Here is a 23491-nt window from a genome sequence, read left to right as displayed (position 1 = left end):
CCCAATCCCGGCACTCCTTTCCCCCTTCAAGCTGTAGTTAGGACTCCCAGGCATATTATCATGGAAACACTCTTACTTCTTGAGGATTCTCCAATAGTTGTAACCTTCAGTTCTCCCTTCTGGCCTGGAAATGAAATGAAAAACTCAGCAATCTTGCAAGTGCTCACAACCAGCAATATCCCTGCCCCACTCCTGCAGTCACTGGACATATGCTGGTCTCTTCTTGCCTTTAGCTACAACCCAGACTGTGATTTCATGGAACAACTGGTCCTGGTATCTCTTAGCAGCAGAGGGTCCTTCAAGTTTTCCCTCCTCAGTTGTGTGACCCCCACCCCAATTTGTGTGAGATGAGAATTCCTGTGACTGAAGCTGATATTACCTCCCAAACCACCTCCCTAGGACTTATGTTTATTATTTTGATGGAGATAACTTGGAGGTATTTGCACTTCACTCAGATCAAAGGTCTTTTCCAGTTGTCCCAGGAGGACTGTTTCTCTGCTATAACCTTGTTTATTTATTTATTTATTTTTTGCAAGGCAAATGGGGTTAAGTGGCTTGCCCAAGGCCACACAGCTAGGTAATTATTAAGTGTCTGAGACCGGATTTGAACCCAGGTATTCCTGACTCCAAGGCTGGTGCTTTATCCACTACGCCACCTAGCCACTCCCAACCTCGTTTATTTTTGCTGTATAATACCCAGCAGTATTATTTTGTCTTGTTTGTGGAGGAAATCTGGAGTGGCTGGAATTTTCTGATATACTCTGTCATCTTCTCAGAATACCCTCCATTGTTACAGATATTTGGGGAGTGGGACACTTCCTTTTCTGAGTTCAGGAAATTGCATCTGTTCCCCACCTCAATCTAATGGCTCCTACCAAATGCTTCTGATTATTCCCATAGCTACCAAATTTGTGAATGTGGATTCCTGGATCATCTGAAGAAAGTCCTCACTTCTGATTGGATGACAGAACCCTTTGGGAATTTCAAAATTTATCTAATATGGATCCACAAGCAGCTGACAACTAGTAGAAACAGCTGTCCCAAGATTCTGGGAAAGGGCTGAGTATACTGTTCTAGTTTTTTTTTTTTAATCTCTTCTCTTTTGTTTCATGTCCAAACACGAAAACTTCAGCATGTGTTGGTATTTTCTTCCTGTATGCTCTTGTCTTCTTTTTCAAGCTAGACAAGGCCTATTGCCAATTGGGAGTTTCACAGGGATACCTAATATGCACTTCCCTGATAAGTTCCCTCAAGGCACTAACCTCCTGGGATAAAAATGCCATTCTTTGTCTATTCCCCATCATTGTTAAGGGGAAGATGCTAATAAATTGTTCAATTTGCAATCTTTACTCCCATACTCACCATTCTAAGTCCACAGATATCCATCTTCTCCTAGCCCAACTAACCTCTCATGACATATTGGCTTATACTTGCTTCTTCTTTCTTGGTCAGAGTAGGAAGGGCTCTTTTAGACTCCCTTCTCTTCACCAAAGCGAAGGAATATTAGGATCCCAAGCAAGCAAGCAAGTTGTGCTCTGAGCTTGGCATATCAACCATACTTTGTACTAATCCTCTGGATGAGTACTGCTTTAGGTAACTCTTAGAGGTGGCTCAAACCAGCCCCAGGTAATTACAGGGCTCAGACAAGCATCTGCAGAAACCATGTCTAGTCATGAAACCGTGCTATGAATTAACCTTTTGTCATTGCTCTCACTAATTGGGCAATATTAGGTCCTAGCACAAGCTTCACTTGATCAATATTTGGATTTGGATGGTTCAGAGTGAGTGTAAATAGTAATTGTTTCTATTCTGTCCAGAAGCCCTGAGGGTCTTCCCCTTGCAGATTTTGTTTTTGAATAGGTAAATGAGGTCATCTTTTGCCTCAATTTGTTGAGTCCGGCCCTCACCAATATGATGCATAAGCTGGTTCGTTTATTGATCACAGGATACATACTTTTATACTCTACATTTAAGTAACCAATTACATAAGCGTTTTAGCAAGCATTTTTTTTCACATGCATACCTTGTGTATGTCTTAGGTGATTGTTTTGAGAACCAAACAGTGATTTGATAAACAAAGTGCAGAAGGTAATTATCTCAGAATGCGCTATCTATCTGAGCCTGGGAATACACCTCCTTAGCTCAGACATGCAGCTACTCCCTTATCCAAGCTCTGAAGTACATCTTGCTGGTTAAAGCACATAACTATTTCTGTGTTAACCCTTCATAGCTCTTAGCCTGGAACATACATGACACAACATCAATTCTTATCTAGCTTTAAATCACTGAATGTGTGTGACCTCAGACAAACTGAAACTAGGGAAAGACCTTCCTTTATAAAGGCTAAGAGTGATTGAAGTTATGTCCAGTCGTCCGGATCTATGTCTTGTCCCTGAATTCAGATGGCTCTGGGGGAGAGAGTGAAGTTGATGACTCTGCATTGCAATGTCACATTTCAATTTACTTGCAAGTCAAGATTTCATTCTCCTGATGTCACTGGTTCTCTTTGAGAAGGAAGAAAGAATAACCATTTGCAACAGGACTGGCCAAACCAATCCCAAGTGGTCCCTGAGCTTAGACAAGCACTTGCAGAAACTACATTCCAGTCCTGAAGTCCTGCTATGAATAGACTTTTTGTCACTAGGCAAACTTGCCTCATTGTTACTTTTACATTTCACTGTTTTACTTACCTCACTTGGTTCTTTATCTAGTCACATTTGTATGTAGCTTAGCCTCACTGCCTTGAATCTCCTCTATGACTGAGGTTCAGTCATAGAGGAGACCCCATCACTCATATCTGCTTTTTTCCCTTCAACAGAATACTCTTTCTGAACTCTTTGGTTTTTTAAAATTTAATTTAATTGTTCATACTTAATAGTTGGTGTACAACCTCTGCAAGTTCTTTGGTATTTTCAGAGTTAACAATTGGTGCATAACCTCTGTGGCATTTTGGTCACTTATTTTCAGGGTTTGACAGATTTTTGTGTAAATGTGGTGAGAAATAACTTTGATTTTATATGGATGAGAAGCCAAGGATGTGAGGTGGTTCCACAAAAAATGCATCCTAGTAGTGAAGTGGAATTTTTCTAATTTATAGGAAACAGGGAACTTGCCCCAATTTGACTTGAGTTTTGTGGGTACTTGGGGTTTTGGGGAAATTGACCTAGGATTTGAGATTATACAAAGAAAATACATGGGCTGTGAACTCCCAGACTTCTCTCTTGAGTTCTGGATAGTAAGTGGAGGGGTTTAAATCATATCATATGAAGAGGTACAAAGGAGAAGGAAAGGGGTGAGAATTGCTTGAATCTTACTTTCATCTGGTTCAAAGAGGGAATAAATAAAAGTTAGATTTAGAAATAAATCTTACCATTCTGGAATTAGGAAAGGAAAGAGGGGGGAGGGAAGGAGGGGAAAAGTAAAAGGGGAAAGAAAAGAAAGGGGACTGATAGAAGGGGGGGGAGATTGAAGGAGGCAGTAATCAGGAACAAAACACTAGTGAGTAGGGAAAAGGTGAAAAGAGAATGAAAAGTTGAAATAGAGGGGAGATAGGATAAAAAGTAATAAATATTAATTATAATTGTGAAAGTGAATTGATGAAATCTGCCATAAAATGCAAGTGGATTAAAAATAGAATCCTACAATATGTTGTTTACAAGTAACACACCTGAATCAGAAACACACACAGAGTAAAAGTAAAAGGCTAGAGCAGAATATGCTTCAGCAGAAGTGAAAAAAGCTGGGTTAGCAATTCTTATCTCAGACAAAGAAAAAGCAAAAATATATCTCATTAAAAGGGATAAGGAGGGGCACCTAGGTGGCACAGTGGATAGAGCGCCTGCCCTGGAGTCAGGCGTACTTGAGTTCAAATTGGGTCTCAGACACTTAATAATTACCTAGCTGTGTGTGGCCTTGGGCAAGCCACTTAACCCCATTGCCTTGCAAAAAAAAAAAAACCAACCCTAAAAAAAAAAGGATATAGAAGGAAATTACATCTTTGTAAAAGGTCCCATAGACAATGAAGTGATATCAGTACTAAATATATATGCATCAAGTGGTATAACATACAGATTTTAGAGGTGAAGTTAAATGAATTATAGGAAGAAATAAGGCAACAAAACTATGCTGCTGGGAGACCTTAATGTCCTCTCAATACTGGATAAATCTAAACACAAAATAAACAAGAAGAAAGTTAAGGAAATGAATAGAATTTTTTAACATAATAGACTTCTGAAAGAAATTGAATAGAAAGGAATATACTTTTTTTCCCTCGGTGTACATGGCACCTACACACAAAATGACCATTTATTAGGGTTTAAAAACTTCACAATCAAATGCATACAGATAGAATTATTAAATGTGTCATTTTCAGATCAAGATACAATAGATACAATAAAAATCACTTGGAATAAAGGGTCATGGAAAAAGAGTAAAAATGAATTGGAAACTAAATAATCTAATTTTAAGGAAAGAGTGGCTCAAACAACAAATCATAGAAATAATTATGATTTTGTTTAAGATAATGACAACAATCAAGCAACATGTCAAAACTTGTGGGATACAACTAAAGCAGTTATTAGGGGAAATTTTATATCTCTAAATACTTATGTAAATAAAATAGAGAAAGGGGAGATCAATGAATTTGGCATGCAACTAAAAAGCTAGAAAAAGAACAAATTAAAAATTCCCAATGAAATACTAAATTTGTATGAAATAAAAAGAGATTAATAAATTTGAAAATAAGAAAACAATTTAACTAATAAATAAGGCTGAGTTGGTTTTATGAAAAGGCAATAAAAAAGATAAACCTTTGGCTAATTTGATTAAAAAAACAAAGAAGAAAACCAAATTACCAATATCAAAAATGAAAAAGATAAATTCAGCACCAATGAGAAGAAAATTAAAATTAAAAAACAGTTATTTTGCCCAATTGTTTGCCAATAAATTTGACAATCTAAATGAAATGGATGAATATTTACAAAAATATAAATTTCCCAGATTTACAGAAGAGGAAATTAAATGCTTAAACAGTTGCATTTCAGGAAAAAAAAATTGAACAAGCCATCAATGACTTTCCTAAGAAAAAATCTCCAGGACCAAATGGATTCACAAATAAATTTTATTAAATGTTTAAAGAATAATTAATTCCAATTCTATATAAACTATATGAAAAAATAAAGTTCTGCCATATTTAATACTGATACCTAAACCAGAAAGTCAAAATAAAGAAAATTAAATATAAAATATTAATGCAAAAATTTTAAATAAAAATATTAGCAAAACAATTACAGCAAGTTATAACTAGGAGAATCCACTATGATCAGGTAGGAATTATACCAGGAATGCAAGGTTAGTTCAATATTAGGAAAACTATAAATATAATTGACCATATTAATAACAAAATTAACAGAATCATGATTATTTCAATAGATGCTATAAGTTTTTGGCAAACTCTAAAGCATATAAAAATAAATGGAGTTTTCCTTAAAATGGTAAGTAGTATTTAAAACCATCAGCAGTTGTTATATGTAATGGGGATAAACTAGAAGCATTCCCAATAAGATCAGGGTGAAACAAGGATGTCCATTATCACCATTATTATTCAATATTGTATTAGAAATGTTATTAGCTTTAGCAATAAGAGAAGAAAAGGCAATGAAGAAACAAAACTCACTCTTTGCAAATTATTTGATGATATACTTAGGCAATCCTAGAAAATCAACTAAAAAAACCACTTGAAACAATTAGCAACTTTAGTAATATTGCAGGATATAAAATAAATCCACATAAATCATCAGCATTTTTATATATTATCGTCAAAAGACAGCAGCAAGAGGCAGAAAGAGAAATTCCATTTAAAGTTAACTGTAGATTTCTCTCTCATCACATTCAGCTTAGATCAATGCATACTATGGGAATGATGTAAAGACTAACAAACTGCCTTCTGTGGGGGGTGGGGGGAGGGAAGCAAAATTGGGGGAAAAATTGTAAAACTCAAAATAAATAAAACCTTTCTAAAATTTAAAAAAATTAAAAAAATTAAAAATGAAGTAATTGTAGAAACCAAAATATTTGGGAGTCTACCTGCCTAGACAAACTCATATACTGGATGAAAAAAATCACAAAACACTTTTCACAAAAAAATCAGATCTAAATAACTGGACAAAAGTCAATTACTCATGGGTATGCTCAACTAATCTTATAAAAATGACAATTATACCAAAATTAAGTTACTTATGCATTGCCATATTAATCAAATTACTAAAAATTATTTTATTGAACTAGAAAAAATAATATCAAAATTTCTCTGGAGGAACAGAAGGTCAAGAATAGCAAGAGAATTATTGGAAAAAATGCAGGATGGTTAGGTGGCACAGTGGATAGAGTACCAGTCCTGGAGTTGGGAGTACCTGAGTTCAACTCCGGCCCCAGACACTTAATAATTACCTAGCTATGTGACCTTGGGCAAGTCACTTAACCCCATTGCCTTGCAAAACAACTACAACAACAAAATGCAAATGAAGGTGACCTAACAACATACTAGATCTAAAATTATATTATAAAGTAGCTGTCTTCAAAACTGTTTGGTACTGAATAAGAAACAGAATGGTAGATACATGATTCCACTTAGATAAAAAATTTGGATAGACCCAAAGACTCCAACTTCTGGGATAAGAACTCACTCTTTAACAAAAATTGCTGAGAACATTGGAAAATAGTATAGCAGAAACTAGGCATAGTCCAATATCTTACACACCTTAGCAATGGGTACAGGATTTAGACATAAAATTTAAAGGTTTTGCACAAATAACTAATATAACCAAGATTAAAAGGAATGCAATAAGTTGTGAAAAAATTTTAACAACTAGAATTCTGATATATTTCTAAAATATATATAGGGAACTGAATCAAATTTATAAGCATACAAGTCATTCCCCAATTGATAAATGGTCAAAGGATATAAACAGGTAGTTCTCAGATGAGGAAATTAAAACAATCCATAGTCTGTGAAAAAAATGCTCTAAATCATCATTGATTAGAGAAATTCAAATTAAGACAACTCTGAAGTACCACCTCATATATATCAGATTGGCCAATATGACAAAAAAAAGTAAAATGATTAATGTTGGAGGGATGTGGGAAAACTGAGACACTAATGTATTATTGGTGAACTTGTGAACTGATCCAACCTTTCTGGAGAGCAATTTGGAACTATGTCCAAAGGGCAATAAAACTATGTATATCCTTTGATCCAGCAATACCACTACTAGATCTGTAACCCAAAGACATCAAAAAAAGGAAAAAAGATCTACATGTACAAAAAATATTTATAGCAATTCTTTTTGTAATGGCAAAAAAAATTGGAAATTGAAGAGATGTTCATCAACTGGGCAATGGCTGAACAAATTGTGGTGTATGAATTTGATGGAGTACTATTGTTCTATAAGAAATCATCAGCAACTCAGGTGCTCCTGGTTCCAGGGCTGGTGCTCTGTGGCTGCCATTTTTATTATTATGATTATTTTATTTTATTTTGGTGTTTTTTTTTTCTTTTTTGGTTTTTGCAGGGCAATGGGGTTGGGGTGGCTTACCCGGGGTCGCGCAACTGGGTGATTGTTGGGTGTCTGGGGCCAGATTTGGACTCAGGTGCTCCTGACTCCAGGGCCAGTGCTCTGTCCACTGTGCCACCTAGTTGCCCCTATTATTATTGTTGTTGTTGTTGTTGTTTAATTTTAATTTTTTCCGTTTTCCTTAACTTTATTGCTCATGAGGGTCTATATTTTTTGAGGGAGGGGGTATTATGTTTACTCTTAAACAAGAATATTTTAGTAATGTATAAAAAATACCATCATTTGTACAAAAATAAAATAAACATAAGAATAAAAAAAAGAAATCATTAGCAGTCAGACTTCAGAAAAGCCTGGAAAGACTTGCATGAATTGATATTGAGTGAAGTGAACAGAACCAGAAGAAATTGAACACATTAACAGCAACTTTGTGGGATGCTCAACTATGATGTACTTGCTCATCTCAGCAGAACAATAATCAAAGACAATTCAAAAGGACTTGTGGTGGAAAATGTCATATACAACCAGTGAAAAAACTGTGAAAAAAGACCAAAAAGTTAGCATTTTAATTTTTAAAATTTATATTTTGTTTTATTGTTTTTCCCTGTCACATTTTTCCTTTTTTCTGATTCTTCTTTTACACATGATTAATATGGAAATATGTTTAGCATAGTTATTCATGAAAGAGAAGGGGGAGGGAAGGTAAAAAATGTAGAACTCAAAACCCTACAAAAAAAATGATCATTGAAAACTATCTGCTTGTTGTTGGAAAAATAAATAACTTTTAAAAGGTTAGGGGTGGTGGGGTTTTTGTATTTTTTTAAACCTATTTTAAGGGCAAGAAACACAACTATGAAGGAGAGCAGTGTCTTTCTGATTCCACATGAGGCAAGAAAAAAGATTCACAATTTTTTTTCTTTTTGAATTTCACAATGATGATCCAGATTGATGAATTTTCTAAATCTTTCCTTAGATATTATTTTGGGGTATGTGTGGGCAAAGCTCATTGTATTTCTTTTTTTTTGCACAATCTGGTATCTACCTCTACCTAATCTGTTGTAGTTTGATCATGTCTGATTCTCTATGACCCCATTTGAGGTTCTCCTGGCAAGGACACTGGAATGGTTTGGTATTCTATTGACCAGCTCATTTTATAGATGAGAAAACTGAGACAAACAGGGTTAAGTGACTTGCCCAGGACATAGTTAGCAAGTTGATAGATTTTCCTCTGAGGGACATGGCATCCATATTTTTCTCTTACAGCATCTATATAATATGATCATTTAATATTTGTTTTCAAGGACATGATTTCTATTGTTTTTAAATCTCTGCAGATTGGTCTCTCCTAGGATTTTTTTCCCTATTTCCTCCAAATATCTTGGGATCTTGTGGCTCTGCTTCTTTTATCCTCTCTCATCCTTATATTCAAGATTCTCAGGAAGTGCCACCTGGTGTCTAATTGTGATGAAATAGCAGAGGCATCACCAAATGGAAAGCTTCTAGCAATATTTCTGTTGCCACTGCCCAAAGAATGAAAGAGGCTCTACTTTTTAAATGTGTTCTTACAAACAAAACCTTTCTAGGTAAGAAAGTTTTCCCTATAAATGGTCTGTGTTGGGTAGATGGTGGGAAGATTGGGACATTAATGCATTGTTGATGGAATTGTGAACTAATCCAACTATTCTGGAGAGCAATATGGAACTATGCTCAAAAAACATTGAAACTGTTCATATCCTTTGACCCAGCGGTACCAATACTAGACCCATATCCAAAAGAAATCATAAAAAGTGGGAAAAGTTCCACATAGTCAAAAATATTTATAACAGCCTTTTTGCAGTGTCAAAGAATTGGAAATTGAGGGGATGCCCATTAATTGGGAAATGGCTGAAAAAGTTATGGTTTATGAATATTATGGAGTACTATTGTTCTACAAGAAACCATTGTATGATCAGACTTTAGAGAAGCATGAAAAGAATTACATGAATTGATACCGAGTTAAGGGAGCAGAACCAAAAGAACAATGTACACATTAACAACAACACTGTGAGTTGATCAGTTATGATGGATGCAGCTCCTCTCAGCAGTTCAGAGAGCTAGGACAACCCTGGAAGATCTGTTATGGAAGATGCCCTCCACATCCAGAGGAAAAAACAAAACAAAGAAAAAAAAAATCGCAGAATCTGTATTACCACTATGTTCAATTTTTAAAAACTTCTCTTATGTTTTCCCTTCCTATATCATGATTTTCTTTATATTTCCTTAGTCCTAATTCCTCATACACGAAATGACTAATATGTAAACATGTTAAACACAAATGTACATATCCAACTTTTACCAGACTGTTTGCTGCTGAGGGGAGGAGGATGGGTAGGAAGGGTAGTAGAAAAATATGCAACTTATAAATATGCAAGTAGATGAATGTTGTAAAACTTTAATATCATGTGATTGGAAAAATAAAACATCAGTCAAAAAAGATTAAACCCATTAAACTTCTGGAGCATTAACTAAACCTAAGTTTAACCTTTTATGCCTTAGGAGTCAAGGAAGCCAAACCATTGACTAAAAGGGACTCCAGAATGTCCTCTCTGTCCCTTGAAGGGAAATCAGCCCAGCTTATATAAAACTGTCACTGTTCCCACTCTTTCCAGTAGTGCCTGATTTGTTGTGGTCCCATTTGGAATGACTTTCCAGTTCCTTATCTAGTTCCTCTTAAAGTTGAAGAACTGAGATAAAAAAGGCTAAATGACTTTTTCAGGGTCACACACCTAGCAAATGACATAGACGTTCAGTACCCACACACTGTCCACCGTGCCCCTAATGACCCATCTCTTATCCTATGACAATAAATGCAAGGGAGTGATTATGTATTTTTAAAATTATTTTATTATAAATTTTATTTTATTATTACACATTTAAAATTTCTTTGTACTATAAAATTGTTATAAATTTCAATTCTATGTGAGTAAAATACAAGTGGAAAGTTTTTTATGAAAAGTTGGGGGGATGTTAGAAAAAAACAGGGACATTGTTACAAAAAGTTAGGAAACCATTGCTTACAAATAAAGAACTGGACACTTTGGTAGGCATTGTTGCTATAAATACTATTAATTAACTGACAGAAATTTTTCAGTATTTGCCCTAGAGCCTAGAGGTCAACTCTTCACCAAAACTTTTATATAGAAACATTCATTCCCCAGCCACCTGTCCCTTAGGGAAGGGGTTGTTTGTTGGCATTGGAATGAACTGAGACTTTCTGAAAAGGTTTCTCTCCATGTGAGGATTAATTACTAGAAGCTAGGGATGATGATGGTAGCTTGGAATGGGAAGTGAGTGGTCCCTGAGGATCATTAGGGAAAGGTCACTGAAAACAGTGAGATGAAGGGGGCTAAGAATTTAAACTCTCTACCCATTCTGGGGTTTCTGCTCTGTCAAAGGATGTTCTTTGTCCTACAGGTGAGAGACCTAATTTTTTTGTCTAATCTTTAGTCTGAGCTCTCCTCCTGACCCTGGTTAATTCCCCATAAACTTCCCCTGTTCATAAGGGATGATCAGTTCTTTTCTCTGTTCCCTCAAGCCCTCTTCTTTCTTGTTCTATAATTTCTTGCTAGCATTTAGAAGGGAAGATTTTCCTCTCCTCCAACCCATCCCTTACATTAGTAGAGCTCGTTTTTCTTTTCAATTTAAACATCTCTAGTGGATTTCCTTAATTTCAGCTAACCTCTGAATGAGGGCCTTAAAAGATTGTATTCTCTGGTTCTATATGGGTACATGCTTTAACCATTTCAAAAATGAAAACAAAAAAATAACCCCCAGAATCTCTGGGTTTATAGACCAGGGAAGAAATTGGTACTGCACAGGATGTTCAGGCAACATCCTTACCTAATGGGAAGTTACTTTATTAGTTTAATTTGCAAATCTGCAGTCTCATACTCACTTCACATTATCCTGTCTCCTTCAGCAGCTTCTCTCCTCTGTCATCTCCATCCTCACTTGCTTTCTTTTTTCTTGCTTTAAAAAAAATTTTTTTTGTAAGGAAATGAATTAAGTGACTTGTCCAAGGTCGCATAGCTAAGCAAGTATTATGTCTGAAGTAATATTTGAAATCAGGTCCTTCTGACTCCAGGGCTGATCACACCCATTTCCTTTAAGGAAATGGTAAAAGACTGTCATCTTTCATCACAGATCCTGCTATTGACTGATTTAGATTTCCTTGGACTTTGGGATGAGTGTAGAACAAATGGGGGGAAGGGGATCCAACAAAAAAAGATATTAAGAATCATCAAATCATCACTTCTGGGTTACAAGATCCAACCCAGTTTCAGCAGCCTGGGCAACTGTAGGTATCTCCTTTCTGAGTTTTTTTCACTTTGCTGATGGTTGTTCTGTCTATCTTCCATACCCACTCAGGGTCAAGTCTTTCCTTTTTTCTTCCCTGTAGAGTTTTGATCTGATTTTACCAGAAAATGTTTTGTCCTTTGGGGAAAGCTGAAGGGGTAATCTGACTCCCAGTGGGGAATGGTTGTCTGATACTATAGGAACTGACTTTAAGTTTGCATTGTGCCCCTTTCATTTCCCTGTCCCATGGACATGTAGCTATGGTATCAAATTCTTAGAAACTTGACTTTCTTAGGAGCAGTCAGTGATTTCCCTCCAACAGACCACTCCTTCTTCCAGCCTCCAGGGCAGCTAAGGCATCTATAGATAAAGGTTTCAACTTGTCTATGTCTTTACTCATCGTTTTACTTTCTCCCATCTCAAGCAAGCAAGTTCTTTCACACTTCTAATTTCATTTCTTCCTGCTTCAGTGTTTATTAACCTAATCTCTAGCTGTCTATGGCCACTTGGCATGTAGGCAGAATAAATTGCATGTCACCTCTAGAAATGAAGCCTTTTAAGGACATCCAAAAGTTCACCTGCTACAAAATATCTCCTCCACCTGCCTATGTTCAAGTTCATTTTTGAAATTACCCTCAAGTGTTTCATTAGGATGAGTCCTGAATTTCATCTGACATAAGGTACTTGGGAATTCTTTTTTCCTTGAGACAATTATATATTGTTAGGCAAAACAAATTACATATTGTCCAAATAAAAAAAAATCAGTTTACCCTCAATGAATCACCTTTCTCTGTCAGAAGGTGGACCTTAGATTTCATCAAGAGTCCTCTGGAATATTGGTTGAGTATTGAACTGATCAGAATTTCTTAGATTGAGACAGTTTATTTTTGCAATGCTTATGAACACAAATTATTTTCCTGGTTTTTGTCATTTCATTCTTCATTAGCTCATACAAGTCTTTCCAAATTTCACTGAAGTCTTAATATCTTCATCATGTCTTTTAGCACAAGTAATATTCTATTACATCGCATACCATGACTTGTTCACAGCCATTGTTGGACACAGTTCTCAGTTTCCAATTCTTTGGCACCATGAAAAAAAGCTGCTATAACTATTTTTGAGTATATGTGCTCTTTTCTTGTTTTTTTGATTTCTTTGGACTATGGGCCTAATATAGTGGTATCACTGGGTCAGAGAGCATGCAGTTTGATAATTTTGGGGAGAGATGGCTCCAAATTGCTTTCCAGAATGATCAGACAACAATTGTATATTTTTAATAAGGTACTCGAGAGCTTTAAAATATTCATTGTAGGGGTGGCTAGGTGGCGCAAGGGATAAAGCACCGGCCCTGGAGTCAGGAGTACCTGAGTTCAAATCTGGTTTCAGACACTTAATAATTACATAGCTGTGTGGCATTGGGCAAGCCACTTGACCCTATTGCCTTGCAAATACATACATACATATATATATTCATTGTACACAATGTTATTATCCAGGATTAGTATAGCTCATTAAACAATCAGTAATAACTTAATTGACTTCTATGCTAGTTTATTTCTTTGCCCTCTCTTTCAGTTTCATTGGAATAAAGCTAATTCAGAACTTTATTGTTTTTTCATGTATATTAACAGCCTAGTTCGAAATGGTCTCTATCTGCAATCTCTCTTTTCTCCAATGAACTATTATAACAAGGCTGATTATCCTAAAGTATTGTTCTGATTGTCATTCCTCTCCTTAAAGTCCTTTAATGCTTCCTTTGTTTGCTAATAAAGCCCCAAATGTTTAGTCTAGCATTTAAGGCCTTGCATGATCTGACCACATTCTACTTTTCCAAACATATTCTATACTCTTCCTCAACACATATCCTAACACTAGCTACAATATTCACTTTCTCCAAAATTATCCTATGTTTTACTGCTAACAAACCTCAATTTAAGCAATTTTTTCATCATAAATGCCCTCCCTTTACAATTGTCACCTAGTAAAATTCTCTCCAGAATGTAAGATTAAGTTGCAATGAAAGCTCAGTTATGAAGTCTACCCTCATTATCCCAGTACAAAGTGGTTTCTCCCCTTTGCACATCCCTATGCCTGAATTTGTACCATTTAAACTGACTTGTCACATACTGCTGTGTATACAAATGTGTTTTTACTTTAATTATCTCATTTGATTGTAAACTACCTGAGGGTAGGGATTGAGTGAAACAAGTGAAACAGTACCTAGTATTCAGTACTAAATACTTAGCATTTATTCAGTGAATGATTATATTAATGCCTGACCCCTGAACTTATGACACAATCTAGAAAAAAGAAACAAACATAATAAATAAATTAAAAGTCAAATTTGTCTTTATGAAAATTTAAAATACTCTTGCAGCATTTCTCTTCTTTTAGTTTTTTTGGGGAATTCCAGACCTGTAACTTTATTTTTTTTTTTAGATTTTTTTCAAGGCAATGGGGTTAAGTGGCTTGCCCAAGCCCACACAACTAGGTAATTACTAAGTGTCTGAGGTCGCATTGGAACCCAGGTACTCCTGACTCCAAGGCCAGTGCTCTATCCACTGCACCACCTAGCTACCCCAACCTGTAACTTTATTGATAGAGGGAACTTCTGGTGATGGAATTCTATTTAGCAGTGCAAATCAGTAGTTTGATTGCAGTTTGATCATTTTAGTTACCTAGAATACTGAGAAACTGACTAACCCAGAGTCATGTAGTGAGTGTTAGAGATAAGAATTGAACCCAGGACTGTGTTTTTTACTATACTAGGCTGCCTCTCTTCAAGGTAAATACTAGTTCAATATTACAGAAAAATTTATATATCCTTAATTGCCAAATAGAATTTCAGACTCAGAAGGTTCATCTAGTCATACTTATATTTCTTACAGGGATTTGACAAATAGTGATCTGGCCTCAGCTCAAAAACCTCCATTATTAGGGATTACAATATGTTCTAAGATAGCCTATTTCACTTTGGTTCATTTCTAAACGATAGGGAGTCTTTACATAAATTGAGCAAAGATCTGATTATTTTAGTTGATTTGCTCTTCTATATGGCAACCATTAAAGACAGTTTTCTTGGCTGTTCTTAGTCCTTTCACACAATCACTCAATAAGCATTTATACCTATAGTGTGCCAGGCTCTATATTAGATCCTGGAAACAGGCACAATCAAAATAATTTCTGACTGATGGAGTTTATATTATGTGGAGGGAAGATGATGTATATACATAGAAAATGCTGAAGCTAAAGTAATTTATGAGTAGGGAGATAATGCAACTAGAGAGGATTGGGTAAACCTCATGTGGCATTCTCGTTGATACTTGATGGAAGATAGAGAATCTGAAAGGAGGAGATGAGAAAGGAATGTATTTCAGCAAGAGACAATGTTGTGAAGAGGGAATAGTAAGTAAATCTCTTGGTCTGCAATACAGAGTATGTGAAGGAAAGGAAAGAAGCAAACTGAGAAAGACTTTAAACACCAAACAGAGGAATTATGTTTTATCCTGGAGGCACCTGGCTCTAGAAAGCTTTTGGGGGTACATGGTAGCAAGCTCAATGCTTTAGCAGTATCACTTTGAGTGCTATGGTGGACAATTAATCAGAGGGGAGACAATGCAGGCTGGGGGACTAATTAGGAGGCTATAGCAATAGCTCAAGTGAGAAGTGATGAGATTTTAGAGTGGTGGTCATGTGAGAGAAATTGTGAAGGTAGACTAGATTGGCAACTTATTGGTTAAAGCAAAGTGAGAAAGAAGAGTTGAGGATGATTCTGAGTTTGATAAGCCCGGGTGATTTAAAGAATTGTGATGCCCTCAGCAGAAACAGGGAAGTTAGCAAGAGACTTGGAGGATTGTAGAAAGATGACCAGTTCTACTTTAGATATCTTGAGCCCAAGATGCCTACGAGGCATTTAGCTGGAAATGTGAGAAAGCCATTATGGTGATGTGGGACTGGAGTTCAGGAGAGAAACTAGAACTGGATTTATAGATTTTTGGAATTACCTGCATAGAGATAGTTAAACACATGACAGCAGATGAGTTCATCAAGAGCAAGAATTTGTAAGAGAGAAAAAAAACAGGGGCAGCTAGGTGTTAAAATCTGGCCTCAGACACTATTTACTTAACTATGTGACCTTGGGCAAATCACTCAACCCCATCGCTTTGCAAAAATTCAAAAAAAAGAAATAAAAAAAAGAAAGAGAGAAGAAAACCCAGGGCAGAGTTTTAGAGGGAGTAATCTGGATTTCAATCTAGCCAACGAATTTAGGAATGTGAATTCAGAGAGGTAAGAAGAGAGCCAGCAGAGAGCAGTGTCATGGAGCCCAAGGATGGGTGCTTAACAGTATTAAATGTTAAAAGCCTGGGGAAAGGGGAGGAGGTCACTGGATTTGGCAAGCAAGAGATCTCCAATCTCTCAAAGTTGGAGAGAGCAGTTTTAGCTGAGTTATAAGGACAGAAGGAAGAGCCAAAGGGGCTGAGAAGTAAGTAAAGGCAACACATTTGCTATTTTTCCCCTCAGAATTTGGCTGCTAAGTGAAGGAGTTTCATGAAAGAAAGTAGTTTAAGGGTGTGGTACAGTCAAATAAACCATTTGCTTTGAAAGGATGGAGGCTAAATATTCCTGGTTTCTTATGTTTCTCATAACAAGCAGTCAGAAGGTTAGTCAGTCACTAGTTATATGCCAGGAACTGTACTCAACACTAAGGATACAAAGAAAGGTTTACCTGCCTTCAAGAAGTTTACTTTCGATATTTGGAATTGCAATTGCTTTGATACTTCTACTTCCTGATGCTACATTGTTTTCTCCAATTCTATTACTTTATTTTGCTATGTCTCCTTTTTTTTTTGTTTCTAGCTTTTTTTTTCAGATTTTTTTTGCTTGATTGCATTTATTATAATTTTGGTCTTTGGGTATGGGTGTCTTACATTGAAGAGTTTAAGTCTTCTATTTTGCATTCATTTTTATAATTTTCATCCAGATGAGGGGGAAGGCAATGAATGTAGAATCTTTCTTTAATTTTCTAATGTGTTTATTATATCTGGGCATTTCTTCCATTACTTCTGTTGTAGATTCGTTTTTATAAAGCTGCATTAATTTTGTTCCTTAGTTTAAATATTGCATAGTTTTTTATTTACTTGGAGAATTTTTCCTTAACTTTCTCTTCAAAATTTCTTTTACATTTATAAGTATTTATTCTCGGGGCGGCTAGGTGGCGCAGTGGATAAAGCACCAGCCCTGGAGTCAGGAGTTCCCTGGGTTCCAATCTGGTCTGAGACACTTAATAATGACCTAGTTGTGTGGCCTTGGGCAAGCCACTTAACCGCATTTGCCTTGCAAAAAAAACCTAAAAAAAAGTATTCTCTCAAACTTCCACAGCTCCTAAAGGAACAAAAAGAGTAAGAAAGAGAAACCCTCTTGACAAATTTGCATAATTCAGGTAAATAAATTCCCCAAAATGTAGAGGCTATTCTACATTTTAATTCCATTCCATCTCTGGCAGAAGATAGTGATTGTTTCATCTTTAGTCCTCTGTGATTGCACTGATAAGAGTTCTAAAGTTTTTTTGAAATTGTTTTTTACCCTTTATAATGTTGTTGCCATTGTACAAATTGTCCTCCTAGCTTTGCTCACTTTCCTCTTTATCAGTTCATAGAGATTTTCACAGTTTCCTATGAAACTTTGCCTTTTTAATGATTTTTCCATTTCATTTGATTCCATTTATATGACATAATTGATCTGGCCATTCCCCAAATGTGTAGGTACCTCTACTGCTTCCAATTCTTTGACACTACAAAAAGAACTACTATACATATTTTTGAACAAATAGGTTCTTCTCATTCTTTTGATCTCTTTGGGATAGAGGCCTACCATTTTCAATCATGCACTCCCTCCCATACTCCATCTTCCCCATTCCCTCTTCTCTGGGATTTTTTAGACATGGTTATTTTTTTTGTCAAGGATTAGGGTTAGGTGACTTGTCCAAGGTCACACAACTAAGCAAGTATTAAGTGTCTGAGGCCAGATATGAACTCAGGGCCTCCTGACTCCAGGACTGACGCTCTGTCCACTGCACCACCTAGGTGCCCCCACATGTTTTTCTTTAATTTCTTGAGAGACAAGTAAATTAGGATTTACAATTTACAATGGAGCTCGGAATACTGGAGGACTATTCTCTTATCCTTTCCAAGAGATGAAATACAGGAACAATCATTATGTGACATTTCATGGGGTAACGTAAATGTTTTAAGGTGAGTTATCTGTTGCTGGGACTGTTGTTGGGTGAGATTGGGGAGCTGGTACCTGACTTTACCATAATGCCAGAAATTCAGCATTATACTCTTTGATACCCTTTTGTTAATGCACATACTACTAAAGGTAGAAAATCAATCTTCTGTGGCATGTAGGTGTTTATTCTGTGTATGTCATATTTATTTTGATAAAATACTTCCAAAGAAATGGTAGCCCAAGGGAGCACACATTTTCAAACTCAAGGAGCTATCTTTTTTGAATCTGGACTATAGTTTATAAATGCTATTATATTTTAACTTTCATGAGATAGTTTTGATAGTAGAGGAGTGAGGAACGATTGAGAACTTCGGGATCTGTCTGAAATGATGGGATCCACTTTGATGGGGATGGTTTTCTGGAAGCAGGATCAGAGCACTAGATGTCGGGAGGATGCTGAAAAGGGGAACAAGTTAGTCACTAGAAGCGTCAGTGAAATTACATCCTTGATGAATTTGATCAAGAGATGGATAAATTGAAGAGAGGGGTAAATGAGAGTAGAGGGCAGAGGAAATTTAATTTGGTCCTTGATATACTGAAAGTTCTGTGATTTCACTTAGTTCAAGTACATCCCTGCACCCTTACAGTTCACAGCCCCTGTACATCTCATCCTTTATTGTTGTTACTCATCTCTGCCTCACAGTCAACTAGCTTAATATTTTTTCAGATGAAGGGAAAGGAGGGAAATTTTGGTTCTGGAGAACATTTCATTTTACTTTTTCTGAACTCTACGGGAAGGTGGTTTGTTTAGTGAATAGAGTGGCTCCTTAGCCAGGAAGACCTAGGTTCCAGTTCTATCTCTGATACATGAAAGTTAAGGACTGAACTTGTGATTTTACTGACATCGGAACTCCTAAATGAGCAAACCCCCTACACTGAGACAGATTATCACCTTCTCTATAATTTAGTGTTAGAGAGCTGCCTAGAACTATGTGAGATAAGTGATTTGCTGAAGGTCATATATGTGTCAGAGAAAGATTAATTATTAATTTTCTTTCTGCTGTCACCTCAGTAACATTTATCATCACCTATGGAAGATACTCCTATGCCTGTGGCATCATTAGGTACTGCTAGGTTGGCCAGAGATGCCCATAGGCATATAATCTACTCCGTTAAGTTATTCAAAGGCAAAGATTAAATAACTTTATCTCAATACCTTTACTTTGCTATTTAAGGTATCATTTGATCATTACCTCATTCGATCCTCAAAGATAACTTTGTGAGGTAGGTTTTATTATTCTCCATTTATAGATAGTGACAATGAGGCTAAGGAGATTAAAAGACTTGCTCAGGATCATTCAGCATTATGTGTCTGAGTTGGGAAGCAAATCCAGGTCTTCTAGGTTCCAATTACAATGCTGTATCAGTGGACAGAAATTTGCCTTCCCCATCTCCTCCCCCCCCATTAAAAAAAACTAAAGGGTTTAGGTAATATTGCATTTTATATTGAAACTATGGTTTTAAACTTATTTTTTTGTAGTTACTACCTGATTATTTCCAGCTGGAGCACTGAGTCCACACTCTCTCTCCCTAATGGATATGGCTTGCGGTGCAATAAAGTAGAGTCCTGGGCTTTGATGAGAGAGAGGGAATAGGAGTAGGCTTTCTTTTCTCACAAGCTTTGTCTTGTTAAACTCAATCCCAGCACCTCGGGAACAAATTATTTTTAAGTTGAGTTTTTTGGCTCCTGTCTAGGTAATCCCAAAGGAGCAGGATAAAAAAGATACTCAATGTACTTTATGAATCAGGAATAGGCCAAGTATTTTATTCCTATAAAAATATAGAAAAGAAATGCTAAAAATAAAAATTAACAGTGACAAAACAGAATTCTGCATTGTCTCCCATAGGTTCCTTGCTTTTTGACAAGCTAGGCCAAAACCGTTGGTCACTCATTCATGATCATTATCTTTGATGAAGAAAATCTCCTTGTCAAATTCAAACTATGGACCCAGGGAACTCCAAGACTTCTAACACTCAAGTGGTATCCTCTAAGTATGGACCTATTCATTTTAAGACTGATATTTGATCAGGAAAGGAAGCACAAAGCTGAAAAGATAATGAGAGGCCCAAAGCTCACATTCTGACTCATATGACTTCTCTAAATATTAAATAATTTGTTCCCCCAGGATGTCAAGGGTAGGATTTAATGATCCAAAGAATAGGAGAACAAGGAACCTAGCTCCCCTCTCATCAGAGGCAAGTCTCCCTAGGACTGAATGGGTCCCTAACACATGCCAGGAAGCAGATAGGACGAGGAGCTTTATTATATTTCACCCTCTGTGGACCCAGCAGGAAATTCTCAAGGATAGCATTACAATTGACTTGGGAAGCACATTTGAGATCACCCAGGCCATGATATAAATTACGAAATTGAGACCCAGATCGAATAAGAAACAGTTACGACAACTTACTCTACTAAGTCATTCTATCCAAAGCAACATTTTAAACTTGTTCTTTTCCATAATGATTGGAACATGTTCACAGTTCAATTCTGAGGGAGAGAAGTAAGGAGGAAGGGAGAACAAGAGGACAACAATCACATATCCTATAAAAAAGCATGAAGTGTTTTCTGATACTTACTATTCATTTTTCTCCTGGTTCCCCCTAAGGGACCTAAGACTCTCTGTCTCACTTTCCTTCTCTTATCAAAGGACTAATACAAAGAAATGACAAAAATAATGAGATGAAGGACACAAATTAATTGTGTCCAAAAGTTCTATAACTGTATTAGCCAGTCATTTTTAATAATAAGTCTTCAAAGTCCTAAAATGCTGAGGTGTTCTCTGACTTTCTCCTTAATTAAAAAATGTACTACTTTATTATTATAAATGAGGTTTCTTACTTTTCCATTCTTAGTTCTTTCTTCCTAAGTCTCTGAGAGGAGACTCAGAGCTGAAATTATAGAACTAGTAAATTTTGGGGGTGAAATTTAAATGTGCATCTTCTCCATGTTTAGGATACTTTATAACAGTGCCTTCAGATTTCATGAATTGGATAATCAAGGTTGCAGGTTCAGTGATCCCAAACCAAAGTGTCAAAATAAACTAGGAGAGGGTAAGCCAAAAAAGTCAAACAGAAATATGTTCTCTTGATGATACAGCAGTTTTGCTGTGTCCTATTATAACAAGGGGCTGTCATTTTCTCCTGCCCTTGTAATCTCTTACTGGAATTTTTTTAAAGGGATAATTTTTCTCCTTGTGCCTCATTTACCTTTATGGATATTATTGAACAGGTTTTAAAACTTACCTCATACAGTTGTTGCAAGGAAAGTACTTTATAAACCCCAAATGCTACATAAATAAGATCAATTTATAATAATAATAAGGCAGCTCAGCAGTATAATGGACAGAGTGCTGAACCTAGAATCAGGAAGACCTGATTTCAGATCTAACCTCAAATCTTTACTAGATGCATGAGCCTGAGAAAAGTGAAAATTATGATAGCACCTACCTCCCAGGGTTGTTATGAGTAGATAATGAGACAGTATTTGTAAAGTGCTTTGCAAACCTAGTAATATTATTTATAATAGTATTACAAATAGTATTATACCCATTAGTATTATTTATAGAGTGTTTTTCTCTTGCAGTATTCAATCTGTCACTTTCCAAATCTCCTTCTCCCAGGTCTCTCTTTCCTCTAGAATCCACTTTGCTCTAGAATCATGGAATGGAGTGGCAACCAGACCCTCATCACTCACTTTGTCCTCCTGGGTCTCTTCACTCAAAGTCCTCTTCACTTCTTCCTCTTTTCCATCATCTTAATCATGTTCCTGGTGGCACTGACTGGTAATGGCTTCATGGTACTTCTCATCAACATTGATTCACGGCTTCACAGTCCAATGTACTTCTTCCTCAGCTGGCTCTCATTAATGGACCTCATGCTCATCTCCTCCATTGTACCTCGGATGGCTGTGGACTTCCTTTCAGGCAAGGGCTACATCACCTTTACAGGCTGTGGAATGCAAATTCTCTTCTTCCTCACACTCCTGGGAAATGAGTGCTTCCTATTGGCCTTTATGGCTTATGACCGCTATGTGGCCATCAACAATCCATTGAGATACTCATTGGTCATGAACAAACGTGTCTGTTGGCTCATGGTGGCCTTTTCTTGGCTCTTTGGTCTGGTAGATGGATTAATCCAAGCTGTCTTTACTCTCCACTTTCCTTACTGTGGCTCAAACAAGATCGATCACTTCTTTTGTGAGGTTCCTGCTGTCCTCAAGCTGGCTTGTGCTGACACCTCCCTCTATGAATCCATGATCTATGTCTGCTGTGTCCTTATGCTGCTCTTGCCTTTCTCTATTATTTCTGCCTCCTACTTACAGATCCTAGCGGCAGTTCTTCGAATGCACTCAGCTGGGGGGAGACAAAAAGCATTTGCCACTTGCTCCTCCCACATGACTGTGGTCACTCTTTTCTATGGGGCAGCCATGGTCACATACATAAGACCCCAGGCATACCACTCATCCAAGCAAGATAAAGTAGTCTCTGCTTTCTACACCATGATTACACCCATGCTCAACCCTCTCATCTACAGTCTAAGGAACAAGGAAGTAACTGGGGCCCTTAAGAAGCTGATGAACAGGTGTTCTTGTGGTCAGAGAGAAGATTCACAGCAATAATTGGCATTTATACAGCCATTTATAGTTTTTAAAAATCCTTTTTCATTTAATTATAGTAATTGTCTTATATGCCACTTTATTTGGTACAGTATGGTTCTGTGGATTTAACAGAGGCAGGAATTTACTGAGAGAAAATTCTCTCACCCATTGCAGATCAGTAACTACATCTTTTATTGATATGCCCAAATTCGATTTCCCTTTCATCAGGATCACAGGCAACTGTCCTACAAAAATTGTTTGATACAACTTTTATGAGGCCTAATTCCCTGACTTCTTTGTACTCCCTCACTCCTGTTCACTGAGTGAGGCAACAAGTGTAATTGCATCCTATAGTGTCATAGAGCCCTAGAACCTTTGGAACTAACTTGTTGATTGGATATACTTGGGTATGTCTCCCATTCTCAGTTCTCCCTAGATTCCCTTTTGCTCTGAGGGCTGGAGCTGAATCATTCATCCCTCCTGCTGACTTGGAGGTATAGGGTATTCTCCTCCCTGAGGAAATCCCTATGCTGTCTAATGCCTAAGACTTAAACAGTAGGAACATTGTCTTGTCAGACAAAATATTCAGTAAAACTAAGATTTGTAAATTGCTAGCTTTAATCCATAAGTCTTCAGCTAACTTTATGCTTAATCTTTCAGAGTCTCTCCCTACATTCTTTCAACATCCCAGGTAGACTAA

General features: G+C 36.6%; 1 protein-coding gene across 1 annotated transcript; it reads left to right on the top strand.

The window, feature by feature from the left end:
- The first annotated feature begins 21667 nt into the window (after positions 1 to 21667).
- LOC141514430 (olfactory receptor 2V1-like) lies at positions 21668 to 23206 on the top strand. The gene has a single exon (XM_074225262.1). It carries the CDS (start codon positions 21853 to 21855, stop codon positions 22810 to 22812), a length of 960 nt encoding a protein of 319 aa, XP_074081363.1. The 5' UTR covers positions 21668 to 21852; the 3' UTR covers positions 22813 to 23206.
- Positions 23207 to 23491: the final 285 nt, after the last annotated feature.

This window comes from Macrotis lagotis, chromosome 2 (assembly GCF_037893015.1).
Source record: "Macrotis lagotis isolate mMagLag1 chromosome 2, bilby.v1.9.chrom.fasta, whole genome shotgun sequence".
Classification (NCBI taxonomy): Eukaryota; Metazoa; Chordata; class Mammalia; order Peramelemorphia; family Peramelidae; genus Macrotis; species Macrotis lagotis.
Note: the sequence above shows the minus strand (reverse complement) of the source record. Positions and strands in the feature narration are given on the sequence as shown.

Coding starts and splice junctions, on each gene's coding strand:
- LOC141514430 (XM_074225262.1), top strand. CDS start 21,853: ATGGAATGGAGTGGCAACCAGACCCTCATCACTCACTTTGTCCTCCTG.